This window comes from Phaethon aethereus, assembly GCF_964289735.1.
Source record: "Phaethon aethereus genome assembly, chromosome: 7".
Taxonomy (NCBI): Eukaryota; Metazoa; Chordata; class Aves; order Phaethontiformes; family Phaethontidae; genus Phaethon; species Phaethon aethereus.
In genome coordinates this window covers 4,492,802-4,509,692 of record NC_138583.1, presented here as the reverse complement: position 1 = coordinate 4,509,692, position 16,891 = coordinate 4,492,802, and the positions used below count along the sequence as shown (strand labels likewise).

At 46.9% G+C, this 16,891-nt stretch overlaps 1 protein-coding gene across 1 annotated transcript in view; it reads right to left on the bottom strand.

Annotated features, from left to right (window-relative positions):
- ASCC1 (activating signal cointegrator 1 complex subunit 1) overlaps nt 1-16,891 on the bottom strand; it is a gene marked incomplete at both ends in the record, with an annotated part of 36,619 nt that overhangs the window by 14,776 nt on the left and 4,952 nt on the right. Inside the window, 4 exons of the mRNA XM_082001883.1 lie at nt 1,359-1,438; nt 3,256-3,380; nt 7,248-7,367; nt 9,569-9,705. Of these exons, the coding sequence (XP_081858009.1) occupies nt 1,359-1,438; nt 3,256-3,380; nt 7,248-7,367; nt 9,569-9,705 (462 nt within the window). The remainder of the gene's footprint in view (nt 1-1,358; nt 1,439-3,255; nt 3,381-7,247; nt 7,368-9,568; nt 9,706-16,891) is intronic.

The following is a 16,891-nucleotide window of genomic DNA, read 5'->3' as shown; positions in this document are numbered from 1 at the left end:
AAGAGAAAGGAGCAAAGGGCAAAGAGAAACAGGGGTGTATGCCTTGAAAGCCAAGTCCCTCCAGGCGCTCAGGGCCCCCGACATACATTGCTTTCCCTTTCTGGAGCCAGCTCTCAGACCCCAGGAGCTAAACAAAACTCGCAGATGACATTAAGAACGGGACCATGTCTGTGGATTTCCTGCTTCAGTTTGTAATACTGCAGTCTCACACCGAATACTCAACATGTGGCGATGCTGAGTCACGACACTGCGCTCACACAGACCGTTTGAGGACAATGAGAGCTTAACCTAATTTTGTCCCTTTGTTTGTCCTCTGCGCAGAGAAGATCAATCAGTTCCACTCACTGCCTTCACATCCCTGTCCATCCAGTGCCTAATACATTATACAGCAAAACTGTAAACACAAATAAAGCGTGCCCTTTCCCTCCCCGGGTGCCCTGAAGTCCTTCTGGGCTGTCCAACTCCCACCCAGCCTGCATCCTCTGTCACGTCTCTTTGTTGCCAGAATATCTCCTATCAGTTCCCAAACGTATTCATGCATTGTCCCATCTCTCTCTTATCACAACTGCCTCCAACAAATCCCCTCACACAATGAGGGTTGCAAATTTGCTTAGAACCCAATGTTGGTTTCCATTTCTACTTCTCTCTGCTTGTCTTTTCTCTCTGGATACTTGCAGGGGCCAAGCACCACAGCATCAGTCTGACACTGCCATCTGGATGAGCAGCAGAGGCTGCCTGCGGTCTCAGTCTTGGCTGACAAACCCTGGGAAGCTGCAGGATGCTCCCCTTCGAGCCTTACCCACCTCCACAGTCTGGGGGATCTTGCTTCCTACCCTCTGATCTCTGCCAAAGTCCTTAGATCTTAGCTGGTGGGACTCCCTACCGCTATCTGCTATTTTTTCTGGAGCAAATCCATGCAAATCAATAGCAGGGATTAAAAAAAAGCAGAAAAGAGTAAATGAAATGGCAGTTGGGTTTAGTTTCATAAATATATATGAGTGAGTAGAACAAGAGCAACAAAGTACCCCTTTCTGGTGGGCTGAGAATCGACACGAGCCCTGAGCCCCAAGTCTCCAGGGTAAAACACAAGCGAAGTAAACGACAACACAAACACCCACTTAGCATTCGTGCTACATACTCATCATCTGAGCCTCACCAGCTTTAAGAACACTTCTGTTAAATACTGTAATGCTCCCAATTACAAGCGATCTGGATTGTTTATTTAGAAACAAGATTTCCCGCCCCCCCAGGAGATCCCATAAGCCTAAGACAAAAGCAGTCTTGAAGAGGTGTTTCAGTCTCTTTTGGCTATACAATATCCACAGCTGGCTCGATTTTCCTAACTGTTTCATACTGACCTTGAGGATATTTCGGCCATTAAACGACTCCCGTTCCTTGAAAGATGATTTACCCGTCATTGTATTGTTTCGCTCTTCAGCTGTGAAGAGAAAAGCCAACACCAGAATGCGCTTCAGATGGGAGAACTGTGTGTGCTGTACTTCACCCCCCCACTCTCTCCCACCCCAAAGTCAGCTGCCAGCTAATAAACCATCTTTGCCCAAAAACACTTCCACTTTGGTTTTAAAGAAAACAAGGCTGAACACACAGGAATCGGTGCCTTTATTGGGATCGCCTACATTACCTGGAGAAAAGACCCTAAATGATAGCTACTGCTAGGGTGATTCTGTAGGGCTGATGGCTCAGTGCAACACATCTGCTTCGCTCTGGCTGATTTTAATCCCACATCCTGCCAGGGTGAGAGTCAGCACTGTGAGCGCTTGCATCACCTGGAACAGCACCAAATACCAGACGGAGCGTGTGAGCACAATGCCAGGCACGATCCAGACAGCACCTATACCAACCTCTGCTGCCTGCTCTGGGAAGCACATACATGTGGTGTGTACGCTTCTGCGGGGTGGGCACGCAGCCACACACACAGACATTAAGAATAGCAACCTAGGCCTATAGCAACTGCCAAGTGCCTGTGTCTTAGATCCCTTTCCCCAGAGCATGTCTGGGTTTTTATATAATCCCTAAGTACATGATCTGTTCTTTCTACAGGACCTCTGCCTCACTCAATGAATATATTCAGTATTTCTTTTTCATCTCCAGCATTAACTATGAGGTCCCACTTACATCTAGCACGCTACTCAAATCCTGTATTGAATATAAAGCAACTTCTGTGGCTATCACCCATCGTGTCTGAATGCCTCACACGCCTCATGGGGTTGTCCAGAATATAGATGCAGCTGCCCATTGCCTCTCCTAACAGAGAGCCACAGCAGCACCTGGGGCTTATGTTTTCATCAGTTTTCAGGGCTCAGCTGAGAGCTAAGCCCCATCTTTTCAGGGTTTCTGCTGCCTGAGTACCCCTATCTGACTTCAGTACCAGTCAATCCCAAAATCTGCCACAGAAAACCGTAACACAAAGCACCTGCTGTTATCACTGTCCATACAGAGGCAGTAACTGGAGAATACTGGATATAACCTATCGGCATTGTGCAGAGGCCACCGCGCCAAAGAAAGCTACACAAAGCTTTCGTGCAATACTGTTAAGGCTTGCAAACTACCCACCAGCACCAGCGCATATGCATGCTTGCACACGGAGAGCAAGGCTGTAACACACTGTCCCTCCCTAAATGCAATGCATCTGAGGCTGCTTTATAAAGTACTGCAATAAGAGCGATGCTGCAGACTGCTAGAGCAGACAATCTTTTGGCAGAGACAGCAGACACTATACACTCAGTAATAGCTCATATTCAGCCTCATAGCCGTCTGAATCTGATTTAACGAGAAAGACACTGGAATCAGGTTCCTAAACCAACAGGCAATCTTTAACTTGACCAAAGAGGATCACATTTTCATCTCGTTTAAAGGTCAGCACAGCACATTGAGTTGTTACTGAATTTCAGTTTGGGGCACAGAGAGCCCAAGTTCCAATTCATGGTACTTGAATACATTTCTCTCTGGCCCAGATCTTATGAGTACTACTGGGCGCTAGTGTTTCTGAAGCTACGACAAAGAAACTTAGAAAAGATCCAGAAAGTGCTCAAAGCATGCCTGCCTTCTCCAGCTCTGCTGCCTGCTTTTTCATTTTCTTCTGGGTTTTAGTGACATCCCCCCACAACTGTGGGTATTTTTAAGATTAAGAAAAATCAGAAAATTAAAAAAAACCCCATAAAAGCAAACAACAGCATTTCCTGTTCAGAGTTATTACTTGAAATGCATTTATCAGTAAGGAGAAGGGATACCCACCACTTGGATCTTTCCTGAAGAGAGTGTTCATGACTGTAGCATGCAGTTTCACCCTATCCCATTCTTTAAGCATCAGGCCGGAGGCCACAAACCTTTCCACCAGTTGATCCGCAATCACCTGCAATCTGTCAAGGCAAAAAGAGAAAGAACAGAGTAGCATAAACCAAGGAGAAATCCCCGCTTCCCGCTTTTCAGCCAGGGAAGGCAGCACGTGTGAAATAAAGTCTCTGCACCCACACGGGGAAAGGGAGCTAGTCTCTGATGGAAAGTGAACGCAGCCATCAGGATTCAGTTCTGGCTGTTTCGCAAAGCTTCCTTGATGATCACTTCTGCTGCAAATAATGCACAGAGAAGGGCAGATTTAGCATAGCAGAGAGCTTGTTCGCAGTGACAGATGTTATTGGGACTTGAAGGATGCATCTTTCTATTGCCAGGAAACACCATGTGACTCTCCTTACAAATGCTAAAACCTACAGACCCCCAGGGGGACTTAGGCACCTTGACTCCTCGAAGACCTGCTCTGTTCAGGGACTGTGACCTGTCCGGTGCACTGGGATGGATCTCAGACCCCTCTGTCCCAAATAAGCAACCTAGTCAGTGGGCATAATTTCTGGAAGAGCCCAGAATGTGGTGACAGAGGGCACAATCCCAGACAGCACACCCTGGTGAATGCTCCAGCTTCAGAGTTACTGAGCAAGCAGAATCAAAGGATTCTGGCCACCTTCTTGTCTGGTCTCGGTCCGAGACGAAAGCGTCCGTGGCTGCCGGGATCTGCGGGCGGGCCCGTCCTAGGATAGGCAGCGGGAGCAGGCAGGTGACTGGAGGAGTGTGCTCACGTATCCTACATCTAAAGAGCTGAAGGAACTTCCAGGCTGCTGCTGTCCCCCACAACATTTCTGCAGTGCCCCAGCCTTATCAAAAACAGCAAGAATGCACTAAACAAGAGCTTCTGACACTCGAAACCAAGGCAAGAGCATATAACTCTATGCAGAAGAATTTGGGCTCCTCTTGCCACGTCCAAGGGCTTAGACAGCTCTCTGCTCCACCAGGTGCCACCACTTTGGCGTCCCTGGTGCAGCAGGAGAGGCAGAGCATGGCCTCTCTGAGGCTGTCCCCCAGAGCTCAGGGCTGCCACACTCCAGATGCCAGCTCCTACTCCCCCGCCATTTTGTATTGCCCCTCATGGGCTGCCAGCCCCGGTGTGATGATTTCAAGACTCTCAAACTACCAATTGTCATGGCTTTCTACTACCTTCTGGCTTTACATCAGTGATTTTTAAAATTAGCAATGACAAAGATTAAATGAATGTAATTACAGACAATACTAAAACAAATTAACAGAGAATAGCTCAAGTGAAAATGGTGCTTTATTACGTTATAAAGTTAATCAAGGAAATAAAACAAATTAGAATGAATTATAATGGAAATTATTTGCCATGTGGGAGGCATCAGAGCATGATCCCTCTCTCAGTCTGAGCCATTATATGTGCAGAAGGGCTTGCCAGCCCCTAATTCTGTCTGCAGTTATGCAAGCTAAGTCAGGGTAAATCAAATCTCCTGCTTTGTAGCTTAAGCTGATCAAGACCATCCAAAGATCAGGAAGGAACTCTACCCCTCAACCATGCTAGTAACTACACAGAGCTAGCAAGACATCTTGCACGAGACAGGAACGCACACACCTCTCTTAAACGTGGGCTGCAGCAGCATGATCTAGCACAGCAAACCACATGGCTGCCGCCCTCGTCCAGTATTGGCCTTTAAGCTGAGAAACTGCTTTCTACCTACTTTTCCCGTTTCCCTGAGCAAAGCACGCAGGTTTTAGCGAGCAAGAGATGCATGGAGCTGCTCAGCAATGATCCATCTAGCAGATTAGAAAATAAAGCAGAGTCTTCTGGTGGGATCACCATTTGTCCAACAATGTGTCTGCTGGAATCTCAAAGGAAGCAAAAGAAACTTCCATTGCTCTCCTTCAACACAAAAATAACTTCTTTCCCCTCTGCAAAGCCAAATGTTTTCTGGATGCTCGCTAGCAGTTAAGGAACTATATTAGGGGAGAAGCGCCAGGTGAACTAATTCACAGGTGAGGGCAGGACCAGCCTTGGCCAAGGATAAAAACTTACAATCGCTTGGCCCTCTCCAAGCATGCTGCTATGCAAAAAGCAAAAAAGGTGTTGTGGAAGAGAAGCCTGGCAGCCTCCAGGTGCCATGCAAAGCACAAGATCTGGGTTTGGCCAAAACCTCAGCTAATAGACCTCTGTGAGGGACAGAGGAGACATCAGCCCTTTCTCAGGGGGGCTGTTTTCAGTTTTAAGCCAAGGCGGATTTAAAGGCTCGTTTCTCTCCCCTGCTAAAAGCAGCTCTGCCACCCCCAAGGCACATCAGCATGTTCTGCTAGCTAAGTGGGTTCTCAGCAAAACAGAGACAGCAGGCATCTGAAGCAGACCACAGTGCTAGTACCAACAATTCAAGCTGACCCCAGACGCAGGCAGACATCGCTGTCCACTTCAGGCCCTACTTACGCTCTACAGGATTTTTCTACTAGCTCCTCAGGTCGCAGACTTATTTTCAGATGCAAGCAGAGTCGCAAAGCACTGCGTCTCAGAGATGATCCAGAGCTCGGTGACTCAGGAGAAAAGAGGCCCGTACCTCAGCTCCCAGAGCTGACACTTCGGACACTTTCTACAACAAACTGACCAAAGGGCATTTGGGTCATCCAGTGCCTGCCTCCATCTCGTCTTTCTGAGTGCTTCTGCCTTGTTTCTCCCTGCACTTCTGTCTCCTGGCTGATCTCTAGCTTGTCCTGGTTCTCCATCCTCCTCCCCGTTTATCTCACCTCTTTCAGGGTAGGACAACACTTCAAAGTGGAAGAGCTGAGAAGGGAAAGAGATTTCAATTCTTACTGCCTCCCAGCAATTCTTACATTTTAATTTTCCCACCCATTCCTTTATCTCACTTCCGATCTCTTACTTCAACACAGCCTCCAAAGTGCAGTTTTAATCAGGGGGCCCCTCTTGATTCCTCAGCCCTCAGGGAAAGGAGATGCCAGAACATGTCCTTTCTTCCCTGAGCTGGTCCCTGCTCACAGCCTCCCTCCTCCAGCTGCACGGCTTCATGCTCCTGCTGTCCTCTAGCAAGGGGAACAGACAACAAAAGGGCAGCACTGCCAGAAAAAGCAAAGGCTAAGGCTCAGAGAGAGAAGGATAAAGCTCTTTTGGCTACTCCCCTACCCTCTTTCCCACCTACACCTCACAACCGGCAGCATGGACTACAACAGTTTCCTCAGTCCTCCAGAAAGCACTAAGAGATGGTGCCACCACTGGTGATGTACTTGTCAAAAATGAGATGGAGGACAGTTGTCCAGACACTGCCACATCCCTGGCAGCGCTGTTTGTAGAGCTAAAGCCATCAGCCACAGCGACGAACAGCACACACAGACACCAACCAGGCTTCGAGATTTCACACTAGCAGCTCAGAAGACAGACATTTCACACCCAGTGCCCATTCCAGGCTGCTTACAGACACAAAAAACAACTCTGTAACCAAGCCATGCTCTTCTGAGGACCTTATGGTGTAACTGGGATTTAAGAATAATTAAGTGCCGCAGAATATGCCAGGCTGTCCAGATTAATCTGGATTGCAGGTTAGGAACTAGACAGCAGAGGCCAAGTTGTCCTGCCTTCTAAGTCATCTCAGGAGTATCTCCTTGGCCATCTTATGACTGCAGAAGCCACCACTCCATTATTCAATCTGACAGACCGCTACAGAAACAAATGACATCTTTCAGCCGCGCCACCAGTGACTTATTTAAAGAGCAAACACATCACTGCCTTAACCAGTTTAGGAAGCAAGAATGACTTAATCTTCCTGACTGCTGGCCCAAGGACTGCTAGCAGTACCCACCAGCTTCAGACGGCAGAGGGTTTCTCTAGCACACCGCTACTGCTGCTGCCACACATCGAGGAGGAATAAAAGAAAGGAGCATGGAAAACTCACCTGTCTGAGCCATCCTTCATGTGGACTTTGGCATAAAGGACATCCATCACGGCAGGGTCATCGTTCATGTACTCCACTCCTGCCACCTCCACGGTCAGGGGCTTGCCTCCAGCAATTTGGCTAAAATGCAAGAAATCCCTTGTGTTAAAAAGCAAAACATCACACCTGCTTTTGAAATATAATGCATAGTACTGCTCATGCACGCACTAAATATTTGGGTTTACTAAGGGAATGACATAAAATACATTTTTTGCTATAGTTAAACACAACTTTGAGGTTAAGCGGGACTTACAATGATATACAGACTGTATGGGGCAGTGAACTCCGCTGAGGAGTTCTTTTCTTTCCTGTATCTTCCAGGTTGTTTGCACTGAATAAACCCAAACACAAAAAAGGCTCCCTAACTGCTAAAGCTCGAAAGGTTACAAGCTGCTATTTGTCTCACCATCTCAAGAAATATTGTAAAAACATTTGAACTCATACATTCGGTGCTTTAGACACTCATTAACTCAACTTGTCAGTGTTCACAGGCCATCTCAGCATGGAGATCTCCATTTACATTTCACAAAACCTATCAGCAATAAAATGGAACACTTTCTCATACCAGAGAAGCTCCTGTGAAAAGAGCAATCATGACACAAAGTCTCCATCTCGTTTGATTTTTGCTGGGAAAAGTACTCGATACAGAATGCAGTTTTAAGTACATTTCAACATCCACTTACAAAGGCTGGAAGTAAATAGAACTGTTTTAAAATCAGCTCCAGCTACTCTTCCAAGAAGGCGAAACCGAAAATGCGTGCAGGATATAATATGCACTCCCACACCTGCAAACACACTGTGAAGCGTATCTGCTTCCAAACACACCACCTCCTTGCCTTTACCACCAGAACATCACAGGGAGGGAAGGCGCCGCAGCGAAAGCTCCCTGTGAGTAAGTGCCGTTGTCTCATTTAACACCGAGGTCTCGTGGAAAATATAGGGAGTGTCTGGGCAGGCAGAAGTAATAAACATGAGTTAACAACGTGAGCGTGACTTTGCTCTAACCTTGCTCACTTCTGTTTGGCCTGCCCTAGAGATCGACTTTGAGACTCTCTGCAAAGGTTCCCAGGTGGAATAAGCAGAGTGTGAGCTCCCCTTCCAGTATGTTTACTGGGAAGAAAACAGCACAAGTGCACTGTTGTGCACATCACACCGAGAGCACTAAAGGCCGCGCATTCTAAAAACGCTCAAAAAGGGGCACATCTACCTTTATATGGCACTGCCTGCATTTAGAGAAGTAAATGAACACTAACGAAGGTTTATGTGGGTGGAAGGAAGCCTAAATTAATTTTCAAAGCATATTTATTTGGGTATGGCAGAGGAAATAACCTAAAGGTTACGTTCAAGTGTTGATTCCCCCTCCACTAAAGGAAATGGAGGGTAGAGATTTTGTCTGCCTCAATTCAATCCACTTATGAGGAAGCTGGCATTTCCCAAATATCACAGGCAGACCCTTCCCCTGGAAATGTGCTTGCATTTCTGTTCAACAGCTGAACAACTGGAGCCATTATTCTAAAGGCAGAGGGATGAATTTTGGCCATGCATTAATTCCCACAGATATTAGCTGGCACAGCGTGGCTAATTCTTCATGCACCGAGGCAATAAATAAATAAATCAATAACAATCAAGGATCCGTGCTCTATGTGCAAAGGCTTTGCAGAAATAAATAAATAAGCCAATCCCTCAGGCCATCTCCAATTTCTAAGCTGAACAGAGATAAGCTAATTACAGTGTCATTCAACCACATTTACAGTTAAAGCCCTAACATCTGCAGCTCAGTGTTAACAGGCAGCGAGAAAGCCCCGCTCCTGGAGCAGCACGGAACGTTTCAGACTGATTATTCACAAGGCTCATGCTGGCTTCCCTGCACACAGCTCCCCGCATCAAGAAATGCATGTCAAGGACACCTCAGCATCTGCTTGGAGGCAGGAAGAGAGCAGCGTGCCAAAGCCCACTGCAGGCAGCACACGAAGGTAACAGAGCTCGTCCCTCCCTCTGCAGCAGGCAGAGGACAACAGCAAAAATTGTTCACACAAAAATAACAGGGATGCACGTGAGAAAAAGAAATGGTTTTCAGGGAATGCTGAGGGTTTGAGCTGAGCTGCATGACTGCTTGGTGATTTCTACTGCTCCCATTTGCAATGTTTCAGGCTTTTTCTAAATGTCTCGAGTTGAGATAGACTGTTGAGCTGCTTTTCTCTTCGTTGGCCCTTGTCAAAGACAGCTTGCTGTTTTTCCCCCCCTCACACCCTTGGTGATGACATCCCTTTTTTATCACTTACTCCACAAAGTCCTCTTTGCATCGCTGTAGGAGGTCACACGCTTTCTGGATCTCTTGCTCGTTCAGAAGTACCAGTGTCCCAAGAGTCAGATGAAGCTTTGCAGGGTTCTGGAACAGGCTGCTGCTGACCCCGTGATCCTACAAATCAGTTAACCAATCATATATAGGTGTCTTATCCACAAACACACCCCCACTCCATCAGAGGGATAAATACTACAGAGAACAGGTACCAAACCTTTTATCTCTTCGCCACTGGTCGGGTTGGTAGTGGCTCAAAGTTGAAATGAGAAACAAAATTTCACAGGCTTTGTGAGCAAGCGAGCTCAGCCTGGCCAGCGAGATGCAGCTCCCCGCTGCACACACACTCTCTGCCTGCCTTTTTGGCGGACCTGCCGAACAGCAGCCTGGAAGCTCGTTACAACAGGCTCTAACTCAGGACCCAGGAACAGCACCACACACTTGTACGGGACTTCGAGAGGAGACTTCCATAGTTGTCAAAGCGGCAGCTGCCATCAGCAATGAACTCGACACAAGTCAGCACAGATTTAAAACTTGCGTTAAAGCCCATTTTTTTGTGCAATAAAGCTGGAACCAGCTGTAGTGACAAGCTCTAAATGGTCTCTAAATCCTGTCTAAACACAGGTTGCACCTCACAACCCAAGCACAGCTAATACCAGCTTTGATAATTACCTTTTTCTTGTTCCCATGTGCCCTATAGTTTGCCAAGATGAATTAAGTTTAAATTCCCTTTATAAGAAGAGCTATGTGTTGTTGCTGGGGAAGAACTGTTCCCAGGTGGAGCAGTGGTTACATTTACCTTCAAAAAACATGCTCTTTTGTTCTAGGATAGTTATAAAAATACCTCGAGGATGGTTAACGCACCCATATTAAAACAATTACTTCCACTTAGTGGCCATTACCATCAGCACATTAAATAACCTCCACTTTAACTCCAGAAGAAGCCAACACCACTTGCCACACCACCAAAACCTTTCTCTGTCTGAAAAAAGTCCACTGACTGAGAATGACAGCTTTGAAGTTTCTAGCTGTGCTTCAGTTTGAAATGACACTTTTCAGATGTTTAAACACTGCAGTATCGCAGCCCATCAGAGTTTAATGCCCCACATCTGACTCAGCATTCTTCCTGTCTAACGACAACATCCATACTTTTCTTTACAGCACTGCTTATGGGCTGGACTAGAGACGAGCCAGCCTGCAACATGGAGGATATCGTCTTTATCTCAACCCATGAGTTTTACCTTTTTTTTTTTTCAATTCTCTCCCCCAATTCCACTGAGTGGGGAGGGAGCGAACAGCTATGAGGTGTTTAGCTGCCTGCCAGGTTCAACCACAACAGCACGTACATCCCTTCCACTGCTTCTAATTACTTTCTTGCCAACTGAAAGCCCAAATGGTACCATGCTAGTAGTGGCAAAGCATGTTGCAAACCTCAGCACCATGCAACAGCCTGAAACAAGGACAGAGTAACTACATCAAGGCCCATCAGGGGCAGAGGAAAAAGGGACGGCTCCACCTCGCTTCTCACCACCTTCCCCTCTCTGCGATAAAAGCCTTTCAGCTTCTTCTAATTCACACTACTGTTAACATACATGACAGGACATGACTTCTCTCCATCAGCCGTTTGTCTCCAATGGTATCCGTAGCCAGAGGATATTTGGCCCATCACAAAACAATAGCTCAGGTAACAGAAACTGGGAGAAAGTTCAGTTTATCCTTGCCACGGACAACCAGCCAATGTCACTCCCACAGTGCACAGAGATGGTGTACAGTAACAAGAAAGTAGTTCACAGGTCAGAAAGCAAAAGCCCTACCCTCCTTTTCTGTCCTGGCATGATTTGTACTGTTAGACATCAACCTGCACAAAAAGCAGCGTTTTCCCCTGAGTGAGGGCTGACACCTGACAAAGTGATGGCACGACACCTCCACAAGCCACGCTACCGCTGCTGGGGGGGATTAGCAGGGAAGAGCAGTGCACAGTGAGCAAGCCAAGACCTAGATAATCTTCCTGGTTTACTCCCTAGTATTTCAGGCAGCTCCTAAAAACCCTGCTTACACCACTACTCTTTCACAGGCAAGCAGATCCCACTTATCCCACGCATAAAATAGATGCTACGTCAGAGGTAGCTCTCCCTGCAACAGGCAATGCTTCTGCTGGCATCTTAGCAGCCCTCCATGGCTGGATGCTGCTCACTGAGATGCAAAAAAGCTTGAACCCACTTATTCTAATTCCAGACTATGATATGCTATCAGCAACCACTGTGTCGCCTCACGGGAAGCTGCACTGTCCAGTGGTATGAGCCCTCTGCAACCTGACCAGCAGGGCCAGACAACAGCAATGCAGAGCCTAGAGGTATGTGTTCATAACTACTGCTAAGGAAAAGTCACGTGCTCCTCCCGGGAGAACGAGCCCAAGAGATGTGAGCCTGTCAATGTTGTGATTTTGGGGCTTTATGGACTTCCAAATACCTAAGGAACCCTCTCAAGTTAAGCTACGACCATAAAAGCAGGCGTGAAAAGTGAGAGTCAGCATCAGAGATGGGCAGAGGGATCCATGGGGATCTATGCCATGCTCTCCAAGTGCCTCTTGGCAACAAGCTCCCCTTTCACCAGTTTCCTCCCCCTTGCAGTGGAAGGTGGGCACTCCTCATAGCACAAGTGGCAGTGAGGAGTGGCGGTGGCTTCCAGCCCTAATGAAAGCAGAGCATCAGATTAGGGGAAGTGAGGTGTCACAGCACGGAATCCCCGTATTCTACAAGGGAATCTGAAAGCAGCGTATTTGCAGGAACTCACTGGCAGATACAAACACAAAAAGCAGACACTGTCATGTTTCTAATAATTTACTGTTCAAACTTTGGTTGTCTAAGGACATGCTGAGAGAAGAATATCCCCTTTACCTACCATCTGTATGTGATAACTGCACATTTTAGCTTATGCCCCTTCCCAACACTGCCCTGTCATGGTCAAAAAAACACCTCATTTCCACTCAGCTTTAAACTTTCATTTTTTTCCTCCCTCCTGCTACTTAGACTTCTATCTTTGCTCTCCTCCTTTGGAAGGGACACAGAAAGGGTTTTATCTGGAGTCCACCTCTCTTTGCAAAGCCAAAGCATGTTGTTCCTCCAAATCTAAGACCCTGTAGTAGGGAAATTATAGACCACAACACACTTCAGGCCTTCTACATGACAAGGCAAAGGATCAAACTCCTCAGCTCTTTCTCCCTGGCTGCATCCTCTCTATTGTCTTAAGAACTTCCAGTATTTGCAGACAGCTTTATGATTTTTTTTTTCTTAATAGCAGGATACTGCATGCCAGCTATATGCCCTCACCCACCCTGATCCACAAACAAAGGAGCGAGCCAGAAAAACAGCATCTCCTCAGAACTGACTGAAGAGCTGCAGGCTGAAAAGCCCCTCCCACTTTCTGTCCCTTCCACTCCGAGATATATCTCATTAGCAATGTTTGATATTTACAGGTTGCCATATATCACAGCAATCATATTTCTTGCCCGTGTTACATCTGCAGCCTGTTAAGCCTGCAAATGCTGTGTTTGCACAGCTCTGAAAGACGCAACTGTGATTTTTCACGGCAATATTACTGCAAAGTCTCTTCCCTTCTGCATATTCAGACAGACGTTTCAGTCCTCCTCACTCTGACACCGACACGACTGTGTGAGGAGACTTCCAAGGTCATCCAGTCATCCGGACCTGCCACGGCACCACATCCGTAATGACCTTGCCCAGGTGAGGCAGCTCCCCACATTTATATCAAATTAGCCTCAAAAGAGCCTCCCCTCAGCCCTGCTTCATTGCCTGGCAGCCCTGACCATACGATAGTGTGAACGACACCTGAAGTGTTCCATATTTCAACACAAGGTTCACCTTCTAAAAGGTCTTAAAGACACACAAAAAAAGAGTTAGAAAGCATACACCCGCCAACATAACCCTATGCTATAAAATATAAATGAATGGTTGTCATGGTAACTGCTTCAGAGAGAAATAGAGTCCCTCACAAATGCTCAATGGCCAGAAGAAATCCTCACACACACACACCTGGTCCTTTCCCTTCCTTATTGTTATTACCAAGCTTCATTTAAAGACTGGAGTTTACCTAATTCTGCAATGTTTCGCACCAGCAAAGGAACAGGAAGAGAAGCGCACTGCTTCTGTCACTGAAACCTATTCAGATTTCTCCAAGTATCCTGAGAAATCCCATTGCTTTGGACAAATCTATAAGCTCTCTTATTGCTCTGTGAGGCACAGTTTTGAATTACTGTTTTTCATTACTGATGTGCTTTCTAGCAGACCCTGCTGTGAGATAAAGTGGTATTAGAGTGGCATTACCGGCTGGTGGAGTGATTGAGAGACGTACGGGGCTGCAATATACTCCCTGAACTAACAGGCAGCAAAATATCTAGAAACTCTTTTGCTAATAGCAGGAGAAGGAAGGGCAGAAAAATAAAACACCATATATTCCTAGGCTATACATATGCAAATCCCCAAATACCTGCCACTGACCAAATTCTACATTTCAAACTAAAAAAGGAAACTCCAGAGCTGATGTAAGCAGTACCAGGAACATTTCAGGCCCTCCTGAGAGGCACAGGACACCGGGCAGTGCTAACACAACCCTGCAGGTTCCAGGTCAGGGCACCTTGCAGCCAAGCAGCATGGAGAGCAGGAACTGCAGCCCCAGGCCTTCTGCCTCCACCCATATAGATGCGTCCTGCTGTAGGGCAGCTTCAGCTGCCACTGTTTTGGGGGATTCCCAAAAGCACCTTGATGACTTGGCAGCAGCAAAAGACACGCTACATCTTGAGCATCGCACTTTCTCAGAGATATCGCTGTTACTGGTAGTAGGAGGATTCCTGCCTGGGTGCTGGTTCTGAATACAATTCCAGTCAGAGGTTACTGGAAGCCAGAAGTAGCTGTTAAGCTGAAATGCTTTCCCACGTGCACATCCACACTGCAGGATGGCTAACCATGAAGCAGAGCCTTAGAGGACTCAGTGCCACCCAGACACAGCACAAAAAGATGGCAGGACAGACAGAAGGTCAGACAAGAGGAGGAAAAATTAACATGAGTAGCCTGGTCAGCAGTGGCCTCAGCACTCCTCTGACCAAGCTTGGGTTTCCGTAGCTTTCTAGGACAAGGAGCATGCAAAGGTTTGCAGATGTTCCCAGGCAGCTCCTTCTGAATGTGACTGGACAACACTGGGGAATGGCCCAAGAAAAATTTATGAAAATGTTTCTAAGTGGATAGCAGACCTCCCTGCCTACCCAGGGATGCAAACAGATACGTAGGAGTGAGCAAGAGACAAACAATGTGACAGAGACAGGTCAGGAAGGGTCTGGAGAGCAGGTAAGTTCACCAGCAGAGGCTGGGCCAGTGGAGGGCTGCAGAGACACAAGTGAAGCAGCAGGCAGGAAAAAGGAGTGCTCTACAAGGAGAAGAGCAAGTCCTGTGTGAGGCCAGAGTGTGAGTGTTGTAGGAATAAAAACACAGGATGAGAGCACAGATGACAGCATTAGTTGTGAAGATGAATAGAAGATGCCATGCCATAGAGATGTGACACTGAAAGGATTCACCTAGAAGCCAGAACTCAGCAAGATATATGGGATGACACTGAGGATACTGCCCTGCACAGCAGGCAGATTTGGGTTTGCTGTCCACAGGCGGGACAAGAGAGATGCCCAGGACCTGCTGGCAGACAGCTAGAGGGAGGAGGAGGATCAGATATAGAGAGTCCGGGATGCCAAGGCTTCAAGCAGAGCAGGGCCAGCCATGTCTGAAAGGACTGACAGGCTGAGGGAGATCAAGTGAAAGGACTGTAAGAGCCATAAGCCCAGTTAGAAGGGGATAAAGGGCAGAAGAAACACCAGACTAAAGCAGCGGTCTCAGCCCAGGACCAACAGCATGAAGAACCGCTGCCAGAGCCCCATGCTCAAGTTACCAGCTCCCTGAAGAGCTGCTTCTCTCCCTGTAAATTTGGCGAGTCCCCCAACAAGAACTGGAGCTAGAAACCAACAGAGGGAGCCAGGCCACCACTGACGCCAGTCCCAGGTCTGGCACTCTGTCCAGCTAACACTTTCTCAGGCTGTTTGCGTTCCCCTGTCATCAGGGCTTTCCTTTAATACAGGTAAGCTTTAATAAAGGTAGCTGCTGGTCAGAAGATCGAGGCAGTGCTATCTTCCTAGCCTGAGGAAAGCATGCTCATGGTATTGCACTGGTTGCTAATCCCTGGATCTGTTGGCTAATTTCAGTTGTATTTAACATCAGGTGGAAACCTGAGTGATAGAAAGCTCCTGAGCTGTCATGGAAATAGGCAGCCGAGCAGAGAAGTGGGATGTCAATCAGAACTGCCAGGAAAGACAAGACTGCAAAGCCGGCTCAGTTCTACTCTTGGAGATGAGATAACTGATGTGCAAGTGCCTACGAAAACTTGAGCAAGAACTCCTGTCTCCCCAGATATCAGATACTTCACACCCACAGCATGAAGACATAGGAAACTAAACTTCTTAAGCTGTGCTATCTGCAAGATTGTATTTTCCCCTTTGAAAGGCACAAGCAGAAGTGATGGACACAAAGGTAAGAATATCAGCCCACAAAACCCTGCTGCGTGTATGCAATCTAACCTGCAGTGGCCACAAAGAGGAACTCTTCTCTCTTGCCTATAGATGTCCTCCCTGCAGATTCAGAAATTTAATAATACCATTCCCTCTCCTCAGCCTGGCCCTGTGCATTGACATACTGCTTCTGTCAAACTAGAAGCACGCTGAAATAAACTAGGGAATACACAGCTTTCACTTCATTCTGTTCCTCATTTCCCTATGCCTAACTATTTCCTGCTGCTCTCAATGTAAGATCTGAAGGCAAGTAGGAGGGACTGTCAGCACAAAGTCTCATGGGGAAGAAGGGAAGCGATCAGATTTGCAGGATGGCGTGCGCTGCCAAGTCATTTCTCACTCGGCTCCAGTAATGACACCCATCTTCCTTCACTGTCAGTGACCAAAGGAAAAGTGAAATAGAAGCAGCAGCAAACTTCTGAATTCCTACCTGGTTTCACAGTTATGTAGAAATCATATAAAATGTAGAAAGGTCCACTACATTATTTAATGGCTTTTCTACTAAAAACAAAAAAACCCACCAACAATCCCCTAACCCTCTTTTGAATCTTACATATCCTCCCACCTAGGAAAATCTATCAGGAGAACAAAATATTTTACTAACAAATTACTAAGTAAGCCATTCCACTTCCCACAAGATTTCACAACAGCACCCAACAAATTCACAGCAGATCAGCCAAC